Source organism: Procambarus clarkii, chromosome 21 (assembly GCF_040958095.1).
Source record: "Procambarus clarkii isolate CNS0578487 chromosome 21, FALCON_Pclarkii_2.0, whole genome shotgun sequence".
NCBI lineage: Eukaryota > Metazoa > Arthropoda > Malacostraca > Decapoda > Cambaridae > Procambarus > Procambarus clarkii.
In genome coordinates this window covers 31596189-31620310 of record NC_091170.1, presented here as the reverse complement: position 1 = coordinate 31620310, position 24122 = coordinate 31596189, and the positions used below count along the sequence as shown (strand labels likewise).

Below are 24122 nucleotides of genomic sequence, written 5' to 3'. Positions count from 1 at the left end.
CCAATTGTGCACACTGCAAAAGCACAAAGCTTCAATATGCAAAAGGAGCAAGGCCAGGTGTGATAGCAACTACAAGCACACAGCAAACCACTGGATTTTCCAATGACAGATCTCACAGTGGAGAGTAAATCCTGTTACCCAGAAGCAAGGCGACTCAAGAGGAGACAGCTCAAATAGGTGAAACCTGAACATCTTGGAGCAAGTATCTCTGGTGGAGTGGGGAAAGCACAAATTGGCTACCAGGGAAACTCTGGCTCATTTGGAGCAAAGTTTGGCCATATTCAAAATGGGTCATATAAATCACAATATTGAAAGTGAAAGGAAACAATAACAGAGCAATAACCTCTCTGGGAACTTGTGTGCCATGGAATGTGCACATCCTTTAGCTTAAGTATGATCAGGCAAGTGAGAAAAGGGGCAAGAGAGTTGGAATCTGGTGGGGTTTATCTTAGTTTCGGGTTGATATCTGATCCCCCAAGCTCCTCTCACCTCACAGGGTATGCCAGATACTGGTGGTCCTTCCCAGTAAGCAAGAGTGGGTCTCAGAGGTCTGGTGCACCATACTAAGTACTTAACTGGACCAGTACTTAGCTATGGGGAAGCTACCAAGGGGGCCTTCCTAGAAATTACATAAATAACATTTACAAATTTTAAGATATAAATAAAATGCTGTGTAGTGGGAATCATCACCTAACTAGCAATAAACCCCGTCACAATTAATTTTAGTTACCAAGAGCAGACTTGTACTGTACACAGTAGTGCAAGAAAAGTTTAATACAGTAACTGCACTGATAAGTGTATGGTAATCCTTTTACTGTTATTCCAGGAACTGCTGCATCATCTATTATTGTTAGTTACGTCATAAGAAATTTTGCTATTATTTAGATTTGCTTCTGATTCAAATATTCCTCAGATCTTTCTAAAGATGTCTTATAAGAACATTCTCCCTTAGATGAAATTTAACTGTTTTCAAGTTTGATCTTTTTCCAGTTTTTGTGCCAAACTTAAAATCTTATGTAGGTCACTAAAAATAGCAAATAAATATTAAAAACTAAATAAGCAAGTAATAGTGTTCTGATAACTAGATAAGACTTTGCCTTAATCGCAAGATGGCGATCAAGAAAGATATCCCAGACCAGATGGAGGAAAAGGTTACTATAATGAACATCTATACAGTATGTGACTGTGGCTCAAGGGCATACACTTTCTGAATATGAAGCAAACATATTTAGCCATTCTTGTAATATATATAAAAAGATAACTGGCTTTGTTGACACCTTCTCAAGTGTATCATATGCAACTACTGTAAGTCTATTAGGAGTGTCCACTGGCATCAGGTTTGGGAAACAAGTAGAAAGTATGAACAAATTATACTACTGTATATTATTTAACATATCGGTATGTGAATATCCACAGGAGCTGTGATGAGGATTCGAATCTATGCACTGGGTGTTCCCAGATGCACGCTCTAGTCAACTACACCACGACATGGTAAAAGAATTGCGACCTGGAGTACTACTGCACCCTCGATGAGTCCCGAGGCTTCCACGGAAGCTGAACCAGGGTTTCACACAATTTCCCTATGCACTCTGGCTCTATTGTGAAGTAGATCTACCTCTGATGCCCGTCTTTCAATACACAGAGAAATCACATTATCGTGATTTTCTCATTGATATATCACTTTAATGTGATTTCTCTGTGTTGAAAGACGGGCATCAGAGGTAGAACTACTGGACGACAAGAGTGCCTGGGGAAATTGTGTGAAACCCTGGTTCAGCTTCAGTGGAATCCTTGGGAATCCTCGAGGGTGCAGTAGTACTCCAGGTTGCAATTCTTTTACCATGTCATGGCGTAGTCGACTAGAGCGTGCATCTGGGAACACCCAGCGCATAGGTTCGAATCCTCATCACAGCTTCTGTGGATCTTCTCATTGATATACTGTATCACGATAATGTGATTTCACTGTGTATTCCGGTATGTATGCAGTATTAGATTAGTATATCTTGTTAAAAAATAATTTTTGTAGACATATGTTATTGTAAATGACTAAATGATTATCTAAGCATGAATCTTCTCTATTTTTTCTTATGTTCTTCATTTCAGAAGTTGAAAAATTAACTCTCCAAAGTTCATTTTACAATTTTACTTGCCTTGACACTTTTGTTAAAGCTCTCTTTAACCCCCCTACAGAGGCAGTAGATACATAGTGGTTGGGAGTACATTATGTACAGCAAGTAGGATGAGGTAAACTAAAGGGACCACATTGTCAATATCAGTTTGAGCAGTAGGTGTGGTTGTTTAGGTCTCTCTTGGTTCTAGAGGAAGGCAAGGTATACCTAGGAGTAAGTTGGCTATTGATAGTAAGATGAGCATTTGATACGTAGTACCTCAGCTATGTCTAATCTGTTGTCATTGTGTCAATCAATTATTTCAGTGATGTTGGTCAAGATATCTTTGGTGATAGTTTGTGTATAAAAACAAAGTTAACTTTGACAGGAGCCTTTTTGTTTATGCACAGTCAGACGCTTTGAAATATATGTTGTTGTTTTGCTTATATAATGATATCGGTGGAGCTGACAGTCCCAAAGTGGGCATGTAAAGGCATAGATGACATTATCTCATTCAAGGTATTTCATTGGTGTGTAGTTTTCATTAAGTTGGTCATGTCAACAAGGACTTTTTCCTCAATAATATCCAAGTGCAAATTCTCAAATAGAACACACCAGGTGGGAACCCAGGACTACACCATCTACTCATTAGTACTCGAGACTATCAGGGCTAAGGAGAGGTGCCTCATTGGTACATAACTGGAGTTTACCTGGAAAGGGTTCTGGGAGTTCTTCTACTTCCCAAACCTGGCCTGAGGCCAGGCTTGACTTGTGATAACTTGATCCAACTGGCTGTTACTTGGTAAGGCCTGTTGGATAAAGTTATAACGAATTTGATAAATAAGAAATTTATCCAATACCTTCTTGAAGTCCACCTTTCTTCCGACAATGTTTCTTATGCTTGCTTGAAGAGTATTGAACAGCTGTGGACCTCTGATGTTCATACAGTGCTCTCCAATTGTGTCTATGGAACCTTTACTCCTCAGGGATTCTATTCTACATTTCCTTATGTATCTTTTGCTCCAGTGGTAATTTTACTGTACAAATTTGGGACCTGGCCTTCCAGTATTTTCCATGTATACTATATTATTTTATACCTCTCTCATCTTCTTTCAGAGAGTATATTTAGGTCCTTTATCATGCCTATGCATGCTGTATATGTTCTCTGTATTTCCCCTATTTCAGAAATCTCTTCTGCTCTGAAAGGGTAAGTGAGTACCGAGCAGTATTTAAGGCGAGACAGCACCAGTGATTTAAATAGTACAGTATTAACATTGTGGTGGGATTCCTGGATTTAAACATTCTCATACTCCATTATATTTTCTTGGCTGATGCTATATTTGCTTGGTTATGTTCACTAAACATCAGGTCATCACACATCATAATTCCCAGGTCTTTTAAATGTTGTTCTCCTTCTATGAGTAGATCTGATTGTGTTTTAAACCCTGTATCTCATTTAAGTGCTTCGTTTCTATCATACCTAAGTACTGTACATGGAACTTATCGTTGTCAAACATGTTATTTTCCATTGCCCAATCAAAGACCTGTAATATCGGCTAGTTTTTAGTGTCTTCCATGGAGGAAATTTCCATGCTGATTTTTGTATCATGTGCAAAGGATGACACGAAGCTGTGACTTGCACATTTGTCTATATCTGATATACGAATGAGAAAAACCGGTGTGGCAAGAACTGTGCCCTGAGTTACAGAGCTTTTCATTGCACTTGGATTTTTTAAAGAAAAGTGACATTCCAATGACCAGCTTTACCCGTTATTGATACTGAACTCATTTTATGGGTTATCACTTCATGGTCACTTCATCACTTCACCACTTACCAAATGCCTTTGCAAAGTCCTTGTATACAACATCTGCATTTTGCTTTTCTTCTAATGTTTCCGTGGTTTTGTTATAGTGCTTGAGTAATCACAAAAAGACAGGATCTTCCTGCTCTAAATCCATGTTGACCTGTGATGTGAAGTTCATTGTTCTCCATAAAACTGGAAATTGGCTTAGGGGACCATAGAAGCTAAGGAAATAAAGCTGCAGAACAAACATCAGAAAATTCACTTCTGCATACAGAACAGTAGACAGTTGAAACTAGTTAAGTTAGAAGGTTGTGGAGGTTAAAACCGTCAGTAGTTTCAAAGTGTTACTGTATATGACAAGAGTACTGGGAATGCAGGATACCACAAGTGTAGCTCTCATCCTATAACTAGACTTAGGTAATTACACACACACACACACACACACACACAAAATCACTGGTAACAGGAGAACTGCCCAAAAAATTGAAGATGGCTAATGTGGTCTCGAATATACAAGAAGGGTGACAGACAGGAGGCACTGAACTAGAGGCCAATGTCCCATAACTTGCATACCAGGAAGGTGGTGATGAAGATTGTGCAAAAAACTAGTAGAACATCTTGAGTGAAAAATCTTTTGTATCACATCATCATCATTAGTTTATGTATGGCAAATATTGCCTCACAGGACTGATTGAATTCTATGACTGGGCAACAAAAATCAGTCAAGAAAGAGAAGGGTGGGCAAACTGCATATTTTTGGATTGCTGGAAAGCCTTTTACACAGTACCCCATAGGAGACTAGTGCTCAAGCTGGAGATGCAGGCAGGAGTAAAAGGGAAGGTACTCCATTGGGTAAGGGAAGTACTTAAGCAACAGAAGGCTGAGGTCTCAGAGTGTTGAGGTGCCACCAGTGGAGTCCCACAGGGTTCAGTCCTTGAACTGAAATGAATTTAAATGATCTCCCAGAGGGAATAGACTAATTACCCTCAATGTTTGCTGATGAAGCAAAAATTATGAGTAGGATTAAGACCGAGGAAGATAGCAATAGGTTACAAGATGACCTAGAGACTCTGAAGGAATGGGCCAACAAATGCTACTAAAGTTCAACCTAAGAAAATATAAGGTAATGAAACTAGGCAGAGGGAACAGGAGGCCAGACACAGAATACCAAATGGAAGATGAAGTCCTCCACAAAACAGAGAAAACGATCTAGAAGTTGATATCACGTTAAGTCTGAATGACGTGATATCAACCTGAACATAACTAATGCTAACATAACATACCTGAAACAGGAATCATCCAAATTGACAAAGAGGAATTCCTGAAACCAGCAACTTCACAAACAAGAGGACACAGATTCAAGCTAAGGAAACAAAGGAAGTTCCTCTTCCCTCCAACCTCAAACAAAGACATTTTTATTTACTGTATATATAAAGTACATACTGAAAATGTATGGGCAAGTGGTGGAAGTAACTTCACCACTCTACACACAACGCATTCCCAATTTCATCCCATTTTCATGAAAATCACATGTGGTTCTATGGTTACACTTCATATTTCTTAAAGCATTCAACTTAGGCTTACCCCAACCAGTCTGTGTACATCCCGTACCAAAAGACCATTCCCCCCATGCAAAGTTTGGGTAAGGCTAGCCTTAAGCGTCTGGTCTACAACTTTGCACAACAAACAAGCAAACAGACACATTCTCTCTTATAGTAGACAGTATACTAGGAAGGGAAACCCGGTAGTGCCCGGGTGCCCACCCCCACCCCATGCCCTTCCTACCCTTCCCCTCTCATTGTCCTCCTCACCCTTCTCCTTGTCTTCCCCCCCCCCTCTCCCCAACCTTATCCCAGCACCCCCTGAAGCTCCCACTCCCCACCCTTACCCTATCTCCCTTCCTAAACCTCCCCCTCCCCTCGCCTACCTCATGGCCCCTGGTGGACCCCCAGGAAGCCATTGGTAGTCCACCAGAAAAGAGCATACCATTACATGATGTAAACTCCGTTATATTCTTTCACCAAGTTCACATTCCTTCTCTACTAACTGTATCATTATAAATATATGATATTCACCACCTTTATTAGGACTGATGCAAGGGTATTTAGTGCCCAAGTCAAACTCCTTCTCAAGTAGAGTATACCAAATATGCAAAATGCATATTGTTTTATAGTTCATATAAAACTCTTGTGCCCTGTATATTTACAGTCCTAGGCAGTTACCTAGTTTGAGTCATGAATGCACAGATCCTGCCTTTACCACCATGATACTGACATTGTTCATCACTAGCCAATTTTTAAGTTATCTCCTGCAGTCTTCCTGTCACTATAGGCCAATAATGCTACTACTCATATAGGTCTATAGTATATGAGTAGTCAATTATAAGTCAATATATAATGACTTATAATGAATGTAAGTCATTACATTCACTTGTATTTTTATGAAATAGAAAAATCACAGCTATTTCTAAATCCTCTCACAGTCACATTCCCATACTCATTTCATTCCCTTTTTATCACTGCATTCAATTGCTTTTGTGTTCAACTCGTCCACACCCATACAGCTGACAGTTTTAGGAAAAATATAAATAAATTCTATTTTGTTTTCTTTGTTCTCAACCAATGATAGCCTAACAATCACTTATGCAGATCCATATCGCTTGTAAACTGATAAGCTGACAAGTTTGCTAAGGAAGTTGCACATATCTAGTGGATAATAGTATTGCCCCAGAATTAGTAACAAGTAGGTAAAATGCAACAAAATAAGAATACCTCAGCAATTTTTTGTTTATACAATACGGTATTTATCGGCTAGTTATAGTAGTGTTGAGATGTTTATGAACAGTTTTCCAAAATTTGGCCAAATGAACACTGGTGTACCATCTGTAGAGTATAATAAAGTTATCACAGATAATCCAGGTCTTAAAAACTCAAACTTAGAAAAAATGTGAGAAAGCATGAATATGTTATAGATACAAAACTGCATGCATGACTATTACTACTTTACACACTTAATTTACACACTGATCTGCATGCTGTTAGTAAAATTTAGGAGAGAAATCAAAATTGAAAGCATTATCATCAATGAGATTACCCTTTGATATTAAATTTTTGTACTTTTAATCTTTCTATATTTATCTTCATCTTTTCCTGAAAGATCTGTTGAATAGAAGGATAATATTTTTTCCCTCACATTCTTGCACTGAAAAGAGGCTGCTTCAACCATGAAACGGTTCCAATACTATAATAAATAAATATATACTACACACACTAAGTGTCAAATGTACAATGTAATGAAAATTAGTACAGTTCTGTAACCAAATTAGCTGAGACATAGCTATAGTAGTGACATTACCTAAAAAGGCAAAAAGATTTAAATCACATTTGATGAATTAGATGCACATTATTTCTAATGTCGAAATAGAGCAACTTTCAACCTATATACTGAATATGTATTTTCTCAAATCTGACCATAAAGTTTTATCTCAGTTCAAAATAATGCCAGATGGTTTGGACATTCCTAAACATATGTAAGAACATATATATGCAGACTTAATAATGGTCCAGGACAGACCGAAAGGTCGCCACTTCCTTCATTTTTAGACGTGTGGATTGGGTGTTTAATAGAAGTATAGAATTTTATCCACTAAATCCAGCCATAAACATGCAAGTCTGGCTTATCACAAAGAGCATAATAATACCAAGAATCTTTAGAGATGATAAATGGTTTTTGACTGTTTTCTAATCAATGTTCTAAAATTGTGGCCAAAACACACAAATTCAGAGTTTGGAGAAATAATCAATGAATTGTGAAAATAGTCAGATAGCATCTACTAACGGAACGTGATGCAAACTGGGAGGGATCCGCTACATGCAACCAGGTACACTGGAAAGTTTATGTTAATACAGAGAGAATTGTAGGTCAAGGAAGGCTTCACTCTTTATTTCTAAGCTTTCCCCTTCACCATTCCATGTGTTACAGCCACCCACCCAATTCCCTGCTCTATACACAGACCAATCACTGATTGGGTCTCAGTAACTCAACTATGACCATGACCAAGTCTGAACAAATTATGGAGCTTTGCTGTCGGGTTATTGCTTGATATGCAATACCTCTGTTCACAAATACTGTAAAATAAAACCTCACACTAATAACATGAAATTTATACAAATAATATCAAATATTGCAACAAACAACTACTGATTGTTAGAAAACATAATTCCCTACTAAAATGACTGGATCTGTTCTGACCCAGCGAGCTAGCCGTGCTTCTTCACTCTCGTATAATACCAGAAGACACTCATTATCTGAAGAATTTTCTGAATTTTTTCTTCAATTCAAACTTAGCTCAATATTAGTCAACAAGATGTACAGGAGCAATAGAACTCAATAGGAAGGCAATAATAACCCAAGTTATGGTATGACAATTGAAGATTAAATTGGTGTGAGCATTAATGGTGATGTGGGGTGAGGTGAAGAAGAATGAAAGGAAAAAGACAGCTACACTGCAAACTGCAAAATACAGCTCCCTTGATTAATTTGACTAATTATGCTTCCAACAGTGAAAATCCAATTTGGTAATACATGTCCATATTATAGATGGGACAAAGAATCAAGGAGGCCATATTAGTGGATTGGTAGGATATAAAAGTCAAAGACCTTCAACCAGTGAGACCTCAACATCTGGAAGTCAAAACTGAGTTTGCTAAGCACTTGAATAGTAAAAATAGAGTAAAATCAAGTTACAATGATTTAGCTGCTAATAGGCAAATTTTATATTTATATTTTCATGTAAAATATATACAGCATGTCCTTCAGTTTGAATGAGTATCGTACTACATTTTTGTATTTTGTATTTGTATTGTAAGGAATCACAAGGGTTTGTGTAACTTATAGGTGTGGAGCTATCTCAGTGTGGCTAGTTACAGGGAGCCATTGTTTGAACCCTTCAGAAAATCATGAATATGATACCTTGGCTCCAAGGCATCAGTACACATATTAATCATGAATAGTGCCCACACAGTTCAAACTCCTGGCCAGGTTATGTGGCTTACCTCCCATATTACTTACACACTGTGAAATTAAACATTATTCGATTATGAGAGATCAAAATTATGATTACTGAGAGAGAAACGAGAGATCCCTAAGCGACTTGTATGACCCAGAGTGATAATTTGATGTGCTAAGCTTAGCAAAATAGATACACGAACAGTCATTCCATAGTACGTGAACTTGGTACCAGTAGTAGGCTGCCACTGTATGTGTACAGTATGATAACTGCAAAAATACTATTGCTATTAGTTATAACAATATAAAATGGTGAGCATATTAGTGATACTCATGTACCGTGACACTGTGTGTACCGATGTTCAACACTTTCTGTGATAGAAATATCACAACTGATACTACAGTTCATAATAGAACTGAAAAAGCTTGAAAAGACATTAAAGTAGGATGAGTAAAATAATCATGCATTCAATGAGTAGAAACACCTATCCCTCACGCTCACAGGAGTGACATGGCCAGGCGCCTGCTGCATGAGCAAACAAGATTTAATGTCACCGACACTTCACAGCTTTATTACAGCAAACGTGAGAGATCAGATTTTTATATAAATTTTCCCCATGATCAGGAAGGCATTTTAACAATATAGGACAACAACTTGAATTTTTTTTTTATTTCCAGCACAAATAAATGCTTCCTGTAATGCTTGCAGTGTTCAGGGGTTAATCAAGAAGGAAAATCTAATTCAATTGTTAGAAATGATAATCATGTTAACTACTGTCTAACAAATGATGACCAGAGACGGGACTAATTGTGATGCCGATGCATAAATTACTTGTAGTTATATAGATAAAATAGGCTCCTGAATCTACATTTAGTCCAAGAAAAAGCTAGAAAAAATAAAAATGACAAGACTCAGACATCTGAGTAACTCAATTAGACAATGTAATTTATTTGCATGAAATTAAATCCTTATAAAATGAGCATCAAATGTTGCTGTTTTCGTTACCACTTTCAAGATCAAATGATTAATGAAAAACAAATATTTAAAACAACAATTAAAAATATGCTTAAGCAGCCCTCACAAGATGGTGCAAACACTCTCATAAGCTCCTTTGTCGCCAAAAATTTCTAATTTCTAAGTACATTTCTGTAACAGAGATGACTTGTTGATACAACCATTTTCAATCTAAATTCAGATCAACTAATTTTGTGTGCATATAAATACATTAACAAACATGTACGAAACAAATATGAAACATTATTTTTCACTTACTTTTTTCTGTAGCACAGGCTGGTCTTGGTAACCCTAGAGGCAGCAAAATGCAGTTGTACAGTAATGCTATACTATAATGTAATCCTATAATGTAATGCTATGTCATGATGTCAGCTAAACTTCTGCAGTAATCCTGACCTGGCTTCAATACCCGATGGTTTGTGCCATTATATTGGCTACAGAGTGCAACTGTGCAAACCAACAGTCATGCCCAGGTTACAATACTGCATTAACCACTGACAAACATCACCCAAATCCTCATACTAATAAGGTGTCACTGGTATACTGGTCCTGGTTTGTTGTAGGCATGCACAAGTCCAAAGGCCTGATAGGAATATGTAATATCAGAGCCAATTCACTGAGAAGCTACCAAATGCCAGCCCAGAAAACTCATATATCTACCGATATGTTCACTTGGTGACCGCAGGTGAACATTGTGGAGGTGGTGATGCTTGCCCAATCAATCACTGTTGCATAATGTTCACTAAAATTATATGCATTCATTTGAAGTGATAGATTTATATGATAGAGCAAAGGGAAAATAAAATATAGCATTACGCATCACCGATGACCAAGAGACACATGAAAAGATGGAGAAACTATGATATTTCTCCATATTCTGATGTGTGGTTTGGTCATCATATCTTCAACCACGTTATTGTGACTCATCATCTGCAGCATACATCATTGTTTGTGTGTTTGCCTTTTAAATGCAAACTGTTGTTCAATATTTTACCCAGAACATAGCTGTAAAGTTTCTGATTTGATTGATTGTTGCTGCCGAAGGCAGCTAGTTTATTGTGCACCCCATACTCATCCTGTGAGCGGTAGCGCAAAAGCAGAGTTTCTGAGGTAGTGAACTGCAGTCTCCCCAGTCAGCTCTTGAATTACTGACACCAATGGATTCAAATTATAGTAAAACCATTTGGTATCTGCTAACATCCAAACCCTGACACAAAAATTCCTTTGATGTGTCCTGCCAACACCACAACTAACAGATGTACGTATTAATACACCATGAAAGGGTTCAGGATCGGTTACTAATTTTTCTCGACTTTTTTTATTTTGTTGGTACTATTTTTTATTTATTTTTCTGATATGGTGCACCATAGAGCCCTTTAACACAATAGGCTTTTTTTTTTAAGTGTTTAGTGCTTTCCCCTTTTCATTCAACCATCAATTTTATATAGTCAGGATGTAAGCCTTTCCATATTGCATAAGTAATCTCATTAATGTCAGTATTATAAGTAATGTCAAATTAAGCATCAAAACATCTAAAGCTACTGAGGCATCTACAGGAAATACATAAACTAGTTACTTGCATGAATGGCCACATCAATAGCGTTGTGAAAGTTACACTAACTACAAGTGAAGTCTAATGAGTTATAAATTGAAAAAATTTGTGAGGAAGTTTTTGATTGCAACTACTTGTACACCTGACAACTCACGTCATCAGCTGGGTCCATTCCCATAAGGCCAGGCAATCGTCTCTTGCGTGATCTACGAAGCGAGGGTGGAGTCTCAGGGGGTAAAAGACCCCTACTCACTGCCCGTACAAACTTGTGTCTCCTGCGACGAGCAAGCAGGGTCGTAGCAATGATCTGCCCACGTGGTGTCACAAGATACTGACGAGCTACCATCTCTGACAACTTCTCTGTAACCTCTTCCAGTTCATTCTAAAAATTGAGTAAATTTTATGAAGACTGTTTCACCTGTTTGTAAGGTATTGGAATAATGTAATACAGTACATCAAATGAGGTTTGGGTAGATTAGGTTAGTTATCCTGTCATAAATACTACTGAGCACACAGTAGAATACACTATTTCATGTACATACTTAAAGTAGGAACCATATGAAACTAGTTATTGTATTCTTAGTTTAGTAAGCTAATTCAGGCGAGTCTTCTGGAAAACGAGAGATCAGCAGGCATAGCTAACTGTCACGCTGCCCCAAATGTATTTCAAGATTTACTGTACTGTTCCTAAGCCAAATAAATTAATCTGAATCTGAATTTGTTGGTGATCCAAGTTTATCATTCATTATCCAAGTGATTATCATTCGATTAACATCATGAATTCTCTTGATAGCGTAGTGAAAAACTGTATAATTAATGTTGCCAGTTCTAAAGATAGTTTGTGCTCTTAATACAAGTATCATCATCCTTATTCATTGTTTCTTTATACATTACATTACAATAAAAATTGAGCTCTACATGTACTTTAATATGACAGATAAAAACCAAGGGCTGGAAATAATTACCTGCATGTACTCGAAGATGGTTTTGTTATACCCATTATCCTCTAAATAATACCCATACACATAGGACCCACAGAGTACCCTCCGTGCTTTCAGAAGTTCTTTCACTCCCTCTTCGACAAACCGAGTGCCCTTTTCCACAGCAGCTAAAGAAAGGAAGAATATGATTAGTGGCTTATAAACTGCATTGTACAGACACAGATAAAGGTATGCATGTACACTGGACTTCTCTCCAAACAGAAGGCATTTGGAGAGAAGTCCAGTGTACATGCATACCTGCATACCTTTTATGCATGTACACTTTAGAAAGCCAGAAGCAACCACAGCAGATTCTGGGCCAAAAACTGGTTGATCTTAAGTGTCGCACAAATTTTTCATAAATTCCAGTCGATCAAGTTGGTCAAGCTAATCATACCTGAAATATAGCTAAAAATGCTAACAAAAGACATTATACCACCATAAGTAAATTTGTTCAATAAAAATTATAGAATATATCTTTAAAAATTCTTTCTGATTACTTACAGTAAGTACTGTAATGTACCAAGTACAGTACTGTACATTAAAAGTGATATATGTTTATTTGGGGGAGGGGGGAATGCTTATTGGACCTCTTCCATGCACAACATGCACTCTTTTCCTTGTGGTACTGCATGGTGATTCTCTGGTATTTTAAGATATTTAAATTTTATATAATTTTTGTTTAACTTAATTGGACTATCTTCATGTAGAAGAAATGTCTAACATTAGTCAAGCTAAATAAGGTAAAAAAAAAAGGAGAAAGATGCTAACTACAGTATTGATGAAAAGTCGGAGTAGTGATGACACACGAGTCCCTGTATTATTAAAAGCTTGGTGAAGGACTATGCCATAGGTACCAGCACTGTTTTCAATACAAGCAAACGAAAACAACATGTATAAACACTTTGGCTGCCCTGGTTCTGGCCCGGCGTGTAACCTCAAGGTCGCCTTGGCAAGAACGCACACCGCCCAGCAAAGGCCAAAGTCGGCCGGGCGTTGCCCATAAGCGCTCAGTCGCACTGCAATGTTTATACTCTTTCCAGTTTTCTGACCTTATTGTTCTTATTATGGTGTTCATTTTATTATCAAATTGTTGGCAATAGAATAGTGTGCATTTTAAAACAAGTCCCATACTAATTGGACTATGAATTTTTGGCAAATTTTTTTATATCAATAATGGAGGTAACATCATCGACCAGCACCGCCACACTCAAAGGTTTCAACCCATCCTCCTGTTTAGATAGTATCTATTGTGACGATAGTCAATTGCCAGAATTTGAACGTTCTTAGCTTTTAGATAGTAGCAAGGAATTCTTTTAAAATAAATGAAGCTAAAACACAAACTTAAATATTCCTAGGCCTAGTATAGCACACATGTGTACTATATTAGACCTCTGATATCATGTATTAGGCCTAGGGAGGTTAGGATAGATTAGTTTAGTTTGTCAAAGCAACACAAGTAAAAAATAGTTTTCCGGTTTGTCCAACTAAATTGTTCAGATTTCTACGTTCTAATTTCGTTGTATGTCAGTATATATACCATTGTCCTCATCGTTACATTAAGTACTATCAAAACAGGAGGATGAGCTAAACGTTTATACTCTTTTCAGTTTTTTATCTTATTTTTGTGCTTTGTCGTTCATTTTAGCAACAGAATAGCACACATTTTAAAACCAGTCCCATAATAATCTGACAATAAATGAAATTTTTACAAATACAGTATTTTAATTGCGGAAGGCTATTAACGTCCTCTGCCGAACTATGTGTATTGATTTAAGGACTGCGATAACGTTATCACGAAGCCAAAGAGTTAAGCTTGCTCCCAGCTGGGATGATCTTAGTTCTAGAACTATATAAAGGACAGACCACTAAAAACTGAAAAACATTTAAATTTGGATGCTGCTGCTGTGTACCAGTAGAGTACATACAGTAGTAGTGCCCTGCAGGTGTGGTGGTACGACAACAACAGATTAAGCTGGCAGCAAAGAGGTTTTTTTTAAGTTGAATTTTGCCAAGTTCAAAGTTTCAAAGCGTTATATGACAGAGTGCTGGTGACAGAGTGCTGGGAAGACAGGACACCACGAACATAGCTCTTATCCCGTAAACTACACTTAGGTAATTACACACACAATGTACATACATAATTCACAATGTACCTTGTCCTTGTTGCTCCTGAGAAGGAAGAGATGTTGCAAGAACTTCCATCTTGTCACGTGCAGTTTTTAATAATGGTTCTTCCATTTTTAAGGAATTTTGATGATTTTTAAAACGAGTATAGTAGTGAATAAAGCGATTCAGCTCTTGCATTTGATGATTCCGAACAGTCGCCTGTGTAAAGAAAATGGTTACTGATGAGGCTTACTTTCTACATATATGATGTATGCAATTACATTATCTTCACAAAATTTCTAACATTATGTAATATATGCCTAACTCCTGTAAATTAACAGCTACAATACCAGATATAGTTTACGCATAGCTGTGCAAGAGAGGTATACCTGGGCCAACATATCTCGAGACACAAACATGGTACTGTAATGAGTACAGAGGGCGCCATGATTTTAAGATCCTATAATGAGAGGCAGTCTACTGTATGGAAGTAGTGGGTGGTGGTGGTGATGGTGTTGTGTATATCTATAAGTGACTATGGTGGAGTAAGATCTACCACTTTATGCCTGAACTCCTTGGCCTTCTGTATCTGACACACTTTCTCTCAATTTAACAATACTATTCTTGTCCACCTTATCTATACAATACATTGTAGTGATCATATCGCCACTGCTCTTTCTCTCTAAGGTTAGGAGGGAGTTCCTTGAATCTGTCCTCAGATTTGTTCTGAATTCTAGTAACACTCTAGAATTAAATTTTTGCAAACTCAACTTTTTTGAGTTTGTAACTCACTTTTTTTTATTGAGTAACAAATTTGTTTAAATATATTTCTGCATTTCAAAATGTATATTCCATGTTGGTGCTGCATACTCCTGTAATGGTTTAACATATATGTAGTTTAAGGTCATAAAGAGTCTTATGTTTTGTTTTAAATGACGTTAAATTTACTAGATTCCTATGTGCTGGTGACAATATCCTGCATATGTATGCCTCTGATGTTAGTGTTGTAGTCAAATTCACTCCAAAATCTTTTTATCTTTCTGAGTCTTGTAGTTGCCTTCCACTTACGGTGTAGAATCTTTCTGGTCCCCAATTTCATTTTCCCATCTGCCATTTATCTGCCTACCGTTAAAGAGTTGTCATGAACGTCTTGCAGCTCTCTACAACCCTCCACAGGGATAATTTTCCTCATTAGATATATATCATCTGCAAAAAGGTACATGTACAAAGATCTTCCCTTGGTAGGTCATTCACACAGATTAGGAACAGTGACAGTCCTAGGACTGAGCCCTGTGGGATTCAACTTTCCACCCCACTTCCCTCCAACCTAACATATCTTCTATGACTACATAAACCTTTTTGTTTCCTGTCCATCAGGAACTTCCATATGCAGTTCAGTATCTTATCAGTTATACCCAGCTCATACATCCCTCTTATTTATTAGCCTTGTGTGTGAAATAGTATCAAACACTTTTTAATAATTTTTGAAGATACGTACAGTCAACCCAACCATCTTTCTTACTGTGTATTGTAGCAGCCCTGTCATAGAACCCAATAAAACTTTGTCAGGCATGAATTTTTCCCCCTAAAACAACATTACCCATCTGTTACAAAGTTTATTCTCTCCAAGTACTCCACATATCTCTCCCAATTACTTTTTTCTGATTTCTGCAAAGAATGCCTGTTAGTGACACTTGTCAAGTACTTCCTGCCCGTTCTCTTTTAATAATCTATTGTGAAAACCCTTACCATTTTCCAAGAGCCTATCAGTTTCTAATGCTTCACTGAAAGCATTGCAGCTTCCTTCAATATTCATGATGATGATATCTTCTCTAGCTCAACTCCTCTTGTTATGTCTTGTTTCTCCAGGTGTCAATTTACCTTTTCTTTAGTGATTACAATACTGCAAAATGTTTCTTCTGACATCAATAGTCATCAAAACATAGTCTTCACTCTTGTTGAGCTCCTTACACTACTTTGTCATTTTCCATTGCTTCCCTGTTTTTTCAGCCTGATTACATAAGCTGTTACTGTTGTTTTCATCTGTATGTGACTATGCAATTATTTAGCTGGCTCTTTCCTATTCTTACCATGCAGCTATTAAGTTGCAAATCTGCTATCCCTCCTGACTCTAGTGTACTAACCTCAGGGTCGCTTAGTACCTCCTCCTTTACTTATATTCCCAGTTCTCCATACTTTTTCATGCATTTTTTATCTTTGTTTCCTCATCTCACACATTGATATTTAATCAGCGGTTTACCTTACTCTTCTCAACAACTTCCTTTATGAGTGGAATGAATTGTTCTGTGGCCTCTGCACATTTTGGGCTGTAAAATCCATTACTGAATTTGTTAGTCTTTACCACTAATTTATTCTCTTGTCAAACTATGTACCTGGAAGCAGACATTTAACCTCCTAAGGTCATGACGTCTATCGTCTCCAGCATTCATCAACCTATTTCTTGATTTGATTCGTTGCTTCAACTCTACTATGTATTTAAACAGTATGTCGCAGACACAGCTGGTTCTTACGAGAATCCTTACCTCTTATACTCATAAGTTCTTGATGTTTGCTTCCTTTAGGGTAAACACAAAGTCCGGTATACCTGGTGGGTCGTCTCCTTATTCTTGTATCAGTTCCATGATACATTGCCTCAAAAAGTGCTTTTCTACTATGTCCAAAAATTTTGCTCTCTACATTCTGTCACCCCTGTGAGGATCCTTTATTGCCCAGTTAAATATTGTAAGTATTGTAAATTATGTTGCAGCAGGATGACTGCTGTGAGAGAGGCAGATAGAAGAGCAGGCAGCAATTATGGCGCTTGGTCTTGCCTCCAACATTTAGCCATGCATTTTCAGATTTTCTTTACAGGTTAGGAGTTATGCTATATTCGTTTTGACTAGGTGAAGGCTAGGTTACAAAAGAATGTGTTAGATTATTATGGTTAATTTTGGTTTGTAGATAATTGGAGAAGTGTCACCTTAATCTGAACCCTCAGGGATGGGGTAAGTTGACCAAACAAACCTGAATTGTTCGTGCACAGCCCAAACACCTAGGCCCGGGGCCAGAGTCCTGGGTACCTGCGTGAGGAAGAGACAACTTAAAAGGAGAAACCCCCTGCTGAATGTATTTCCGACACAGACAGAAAAGAAAACTCTGCCCATCAAGATTGAGAGAGACAAACAACAGCAAATTCACACACACCAAGTGTTCTCTAAACCATGGCCCACTGCACAAGAAAAAACAAATATTCACAGTGAATCATCTTGCTTAATTGAAAGAAAACATCTCCTGCTGACCAACTGGTGTTCAACCTGGGATGAAAGTGAGGTGTAACTTCTAGCTGCTCCTGATTACATTAGTGGTGTGATTGCTAGGAAGAGGATTTTTTTAAGTGTAAAAAGAATGCCCCTTCTGATGGTCTTTCATTGCTGGATTGAGAATTCTGCTGTACCTCCCTTCCTCTTGTTATGACCTGGTGTAAGATCTTCAGATATGATCCTCACTGTGTTAGAGATGAAAAGTCACATTGGCTCAAGCTGGAGCAACCAAGTGGCTTAAGCTCAAAATTAATTTTAATGAAAGCAGAAGATATACCTACTAAAAATTTATTAGTTTTGATAAAGCACACACAAATGTCAAAACCAATACAGTATATCAAAAATACTAAGGCAGAATAACTCATCCATAACTTTTCCAATTGCAATGACAGAAAAACTGCACAAATAACAAAAAGAATTTAAGGAAAGAAGAGTTATTTTGATGCCATTGTATATATTAACACTTTTGCATTCTGATGATGCAAAACGCATCATCCGTATTCCGACGGTAAATGTTCCAGTGATGCTAAAATACATTAACCTACTGCTATTCAAAAACATTCGTATATTCATTGCTGTTGCATTTCTTTCATATATACACTTGATTTTTCCTTCTGTCCTCTAGAGAATTCATTTGCAAACATTTTGCCATCAAATTTATAATTATATCCTAACAAATAGCTGAGAAAAACATAAAACGATTGTAAACATTTTTAAGCCTCGCTGAGCCGGACAGACCAAGCCCATTGTTTACACTCAGGAATGCACAGAGGGGCATAACTATTATAAATGAACTTTCTTATTTACATCTATTCACTGAACAATTCATTTGCAAACATTTTGACACAAAATTTATAGGTATAATCCAGTTAGAAAACGTAAAATAACTAAAAATATTTGTGCAACGCTGAGTGGCCACGAGGAGCCCAGAACATTTAAATTCAGGAATGTGCAGAGATGCTGGACCACCCAAGTGTTAACAAGATATTTGACAAACAAATTATGGACATCTTACTGGTCATACTGTACATAAGATGAATACAAGTGTGATGTTGGGAAATATACACCTACCTCAGACAGCAGCACACCCAGCTTCTCGTCAGCTTTACTTTGCGCATCAAATCTGTTGCACCTGAAGTAGCCTCCAGTAGCCGATGAGTGTTTCTTCCAGCTTTCTAGGCACACCCAGCAGAAGTCAAACTTACACTGAAGGAAATATTGACATAACATACCAACTTGTAGTAATTTACTCAAAATTAATATAACTTAATACACTATTGCTTTACTACTTAAGCAAATAAGTATTGCATGCACAATAACACAACCTAGCTCTTTCCTCTCTAATACAGTAGATGTCATTTTATTATATTGAGTTTTATCTTTATCAATCTTAATATATTCCCGAGCTTGGATGTTGAGAGAGAATATCAGCGAGAAGAATGCCTAGAAAATGACAAATGTCCAATGATTATATGTATAAAGATATGCCAATAAGTTCAATTTGATCATTTTGCAAAGTAGAGACATACATGCCCTATGTACAAAATCTAAGGAAAAAGGCAGCCTTAATAAAGCTTGGAGATCCATCTTGAGGTCATTCTGGGCTTGATTGGCTTGAGTATTGTTGAGCACCCTTCCCTTATAGTGTGGAATGACAACATATAATAAATATGCATGATAATGAGCATGAGGCCAGCAGAACCCTCTAATACTCTTTACTTTGCAAAACACTACTAAGGGAAGTTTTCTCGAGCGTCCTCACATAAAGCAGGTTTTCTTCGACATACAGTCTGTCATTTATGTTTCTTAAAAAAATTGATAACCTATGTCCAAAGGTTAATGGCCACTTCAGATCTTGAGAAGGAAGCATGGCTCACCACATAACAAGGAGATTACTGGCTGCTCCAACTTTTTTTTGGTGATAGTGCTGCCACTTAATGAAAGCCAGGGGTAGCTGCCAATGACAAGCCAGTAGTAAACAGAAAGATAATTTACATTTGATTTAATAAGCTTTTGGACTTTGGAGGGGTGTATTATCTAGTGTTCATTCTTTTGTCTTGTAAGTGATGGCACAAGTTCGACTCACCACTCAGCTCGTCCTCCAAACAAAACCCCAAAGTGATTCCATACACCCGCCAAACCCCCTGTTTATGAATGAAAAACGGTTTACACATGACTCAACTGATTTCGTTCAAACCCTTCCGGAACAAGTGCTTCACTGATGAATTTTGTTCGAATCCCAATGCTGTAAATGCTTCACCCACGTATTACAAATACAAATAATCGCCAACAGAACCTAAACACCTAACCTAACCTATAAATCCAGAATATGCTAACATATTATAATATTAATTTATGTTTGAAAAATTTCCCGTTTTGAATTAACAGCATGTAAAAATTTATGAATGCGTCTGTGGGATCGACCGCTGAATGTAATGGACTTGAGTCGAGGACGGGTTGCACCACTCATTCCCTTTCTCAACTACATGACCTGACTATACGAAATGTTACTGGTCATGATGGGTGAACAAGTCATTAGAGCCTGCCAAGAAGAATGTGTCTCTATAAGCCACTTACTGAATGGAGATAGAGAGGAGCATTAGTTCAGAAAAGATATACATTCGTGATTACTTTTGAGTGAAGTGCAATCTCTTGTCATGAGATTTACTAGAAACATACCTTTGAGCACTTCATGTGATTACACCCTTCATTTTTCTGAATTGGACTTTTGCAATTGGGGCATGGCTTTGAGTTTGTCACAAGCCAAAGAAAATTAGCAGCATCTTCTGTTTCACCCGAACTTATACGGAGTTCTTCGGGTTTGATTTCTGCCACTTTGCTCTGCCACTCAACCCACTGTTCACATCCAGAGGGAGAATGTGCCTCACCTAAGCACTCCCTGGAAAGATATGCATACTTTACAAACATTTACTTACTCACCATCTAACTGATTTATTTGTACAATATACTATTAATACTTTTAAATCTGAAATTGATTCAGGAAATATATACAACTCCTATAAAATAACCAAGTAACACAATAATTATGTCCAAAAATAACAGGATATTGAGTGGTTAAAAACAAACTGCATAATTCTAATGTCAGCCTTCCTCCAATAATGTATTGTTGGACCCCAAAGAGTTCACATTTTTGTACTACTGAATTAGCCCAAAAGGCAAAATAAAAAAAATGTAAAAGTAACTAAAGAACCTGATCTAACTTAATCTGTCCAAGGTATAAGTAAGCAATCCTAGGATTATTATGTGCTTTCCTAGGCCTAGTAAATAAATAACCTAGACCTATCATAGGTCTAATATATGCACTCTTAGGCCTTTATATATATATATATATATATAATATATGCTATCCTAGGCATATTATCATATATATATGTGCTATACTAGGCTTAGGAATATTTAAGTTTGTTACATGGGTTTTTTCAAGCCCTCAAAATTAATCATACAGAACATGAACATTGTTGGTCGCAACAATCCTTTTTGTATGTTTGACCAAATAGTCACTATATGTACAATACTATAATTTTAGGAGGATTTGTTGATGTACACATATGTTAGGATGTGTGTGTGTGTGCGCGCGCTTGTCTGGAAATGGTCCAGGCAGCTTGCAGACAAGCATTCCTCACTCAGAAATCTCTTGGTTTTCTTTTTGAGTGGGCTGTTATGATAGGTTCGTCTGCCTTTGTGCTTGACGTTGTTGTGTACAGTTATCTTGAGTACGATTCAGTGTTCTACGTTGGGCGAGACATTCTCTTGGGTTCTTCAGGTTGGCACTGGCCAACATTGCTTATCATGCAATGTTGGCCAGTATTAGGGGTAATAAGAAACAAAGTTGTAAGAAACACTGAATAATGAGTAGACCCTGATAAGTAACATTATCAAAAGCTCAGATGACTTTCAACTGCCGATGGAAAGGATGTATGTTGAAAAAACACGACCAAGTTTAAAGAATGGAGAACTTGAGAGGTCATGCCCATGTTGCGCTGAGGTGACTCTGCCAGAATGGCACTACAGTATTTGAAATAGTGTTGGGCATAAGCTGCTTGTTCACAAAAAGCCAGATAAAGAAGGGCAGAAGAAATAAGATAGAGAAGACTTGGCAGAGTTCAGAGTACCATTCAGGAGAGCAGCACAAGGCCACCTCATACTGTCGACGAGAAAAAGCCCAAAGGTACCGAATGAGAATCGCCATGTTTCTCGCTTTTTTCTCCAGGTTTCTCTTCCCATTCCATGAAAGTGGGAGACAAGGGAATGATAATGTGTATATAAATATGAATAATCAAATATCCTCACCAACAAAAAAAATGTCCATTGCCACAGTCAACAGCATGAGATGTTTTTGGTGGAGGCTTAGTGTTTGGAAAATAAAAAGGCTGTGTTTCAAGCTCAGCTTCTGGAAATTTAACTGCCCTGCCACATCCTGGAAGTGGGCACCATTTGATTGTCTTGTTTCTCTCAACAAATGCCTGGAAAATAAAAATTATAATTAAAATTATATGCAAACAGATCTCAAAAATTAATACCAACATTTGCTCCCTAATTTCAAAATTCAGGAGTCATGACATGTATGCACGAGACAGGAATGCACCTCCCCTTTTCATTTATTTATTTATTCATTTATTGATTTATTTTCTTTGTTAGCTAAAAAAAATATAATAGTCAAAACAAAAATACTCACTTGAATATCAAACTGCAAGTACTTTCTTGCTATCTCTGGACTAACCATCTTTTCAATAAAATCTACATCCACTAGGATATTACAACGGACGGCAGGGCAGAGGATGTGATGTGCGCCGCCCTCCTGTATTTTGAGAGTAAGGTAACTTTCCCAGCATGTGGCACAAAACTGATGTTGGCAACTTGTGCCACCATGTTCTCCAAGTTCCCATGCTCTCATCTCTCCATAGCAAATCTCACACTGAAAATGATTTAGTGAAGCATCATTACTTTATTATAGCTTTATAAACCATACAAAGTTTAAATAAATTATATATTTATATATACTGTATGAATGTATTTATGTATGTATGTGTAATTACTTAAGTGTAGTTACAGAATGAGAACTATGCTCGTGGTGTCCTGTTTTCCCAGTACTCTTTGTCCTAAGACACTTTTAAACTGCTTATGTTTTTGGCATCCACTGCCTTCTCACTTAACTTGTTCCATCCATTTACAACTCTGTTTGCAAAAGAAAAATTTCAATTTTTTGTGGGCACCTTTCTTTCCTTAGCTTGAATCAATGTCCTCTTGTTCTTGAAGTTCCAGGTTTCAAGAATTCCTCTTTGTCAATTTTGTCAATTCCTGTTACTATTTTGATTGCATCACCTGTGTATGTATATGTGCACACATAATGTATGTATGCATGGACAGTAGATCCTCACTCTAAAGAACTGCACTCAAATTCCTGGATGATCCAAACAAATTGTGTTCATTATAAACAATGTCTGTGGAACACACGTGTTTGATTAAGTGAGGATTACTCATCCAAGCGATATATCACCGAGGCCAAGCGTCAGGATGTGGCTGAGTTAGCATCACCCTTGATCCACCTACTCAAAGTGCAAATTATTGTACATTGATTAAAACTTTTTAACAAATTAAGTGAATTTACTATTATGTATCATGTCATTTTGTATATATTTAAAATATGCATTTTACAAGTCTATAAATGCCATCTACATCTTACAATCCCTCTTGTATACGTTTTCTACAAGCTATTTGACTGCAAATATCTGGGCTTATAAATGTAACATAAACAAACTCTTTATACTGTATATATAATAGAAGGTATAGCACTATTTTGTATATATTAAATTCTTTATTTATATAATAGCTTTCCTTGTGGTTGCCTTCAAACTTATTGTAGTAGTAAACAGTAGCAATGTCTATGATAACGAGTATATATATTGCATATTATTCAGGTACCAAACAAAAATAACAAGCAGATTTACCAGGTTTTGTCCCTCTACTTCCACCTCATCAGCTATGCTTTTCCCTGGAATGTGTGGAGGTGGAGGCGTGATAACACTGTTAGACAGGGTCGAAGTAACCATTGGAGGAGTAGGAGCAACTAGCTGGAGTGCAGATGCTGGAGGGGCTATGCCTGCCACTTCACAGCACTGGACAGCATTTGTCATCCATTTCTCCAAGAGCAATGCCTTAGACCATTCTGAGAAAAAATGGAAAGTAGAATCCAAACATTTCTACA

General features: G+C 37.2%; 1 protein-coding gene across 2 annotated transcripts in view; it reads right to left on the bottom strand.

Moving 5' to 3' along the window:
* LOC123760651 (ankyrin repeat and IBR domain-containing protein 1) overlaps positions 1-24122 on the bottom strand; it is an 85103-nt gene that overhangs the window by 26729 nt on the left and 34252 nt on the right. For both annotated transcript variants that reach the window (XM_045746410.2, XM_045746411.2), the window contains exons 7-14: positions 23866-24083; positions 22593-22832; positions 22208-22380; positions 20576-20795; positions 18968-19102; positions 14624-14795; positions 12453-12595; positions 11642-11869 (exon numbers count right to left, since the gene is read on the bottom strand). In XM_045746410.2, coding sequence (XP_045602366.1) covers positions 11642-11869; positions 12453-12595; positions 14624-14795; positions 18968-19102; positions 20576-20795; positions 22208-22380; positions 22593-22832; positions 23866-24083 — 1529 coding nt within the window. The remainder of the gene's footprint in view (positions 1-11641; positions 11870-12452; positions 12596-14623; positions 14796-18967; positions 19103-20575; positions 20796-22207; positions 22381-22592; positions 22833-23865; positions 24084-24122) is intronic.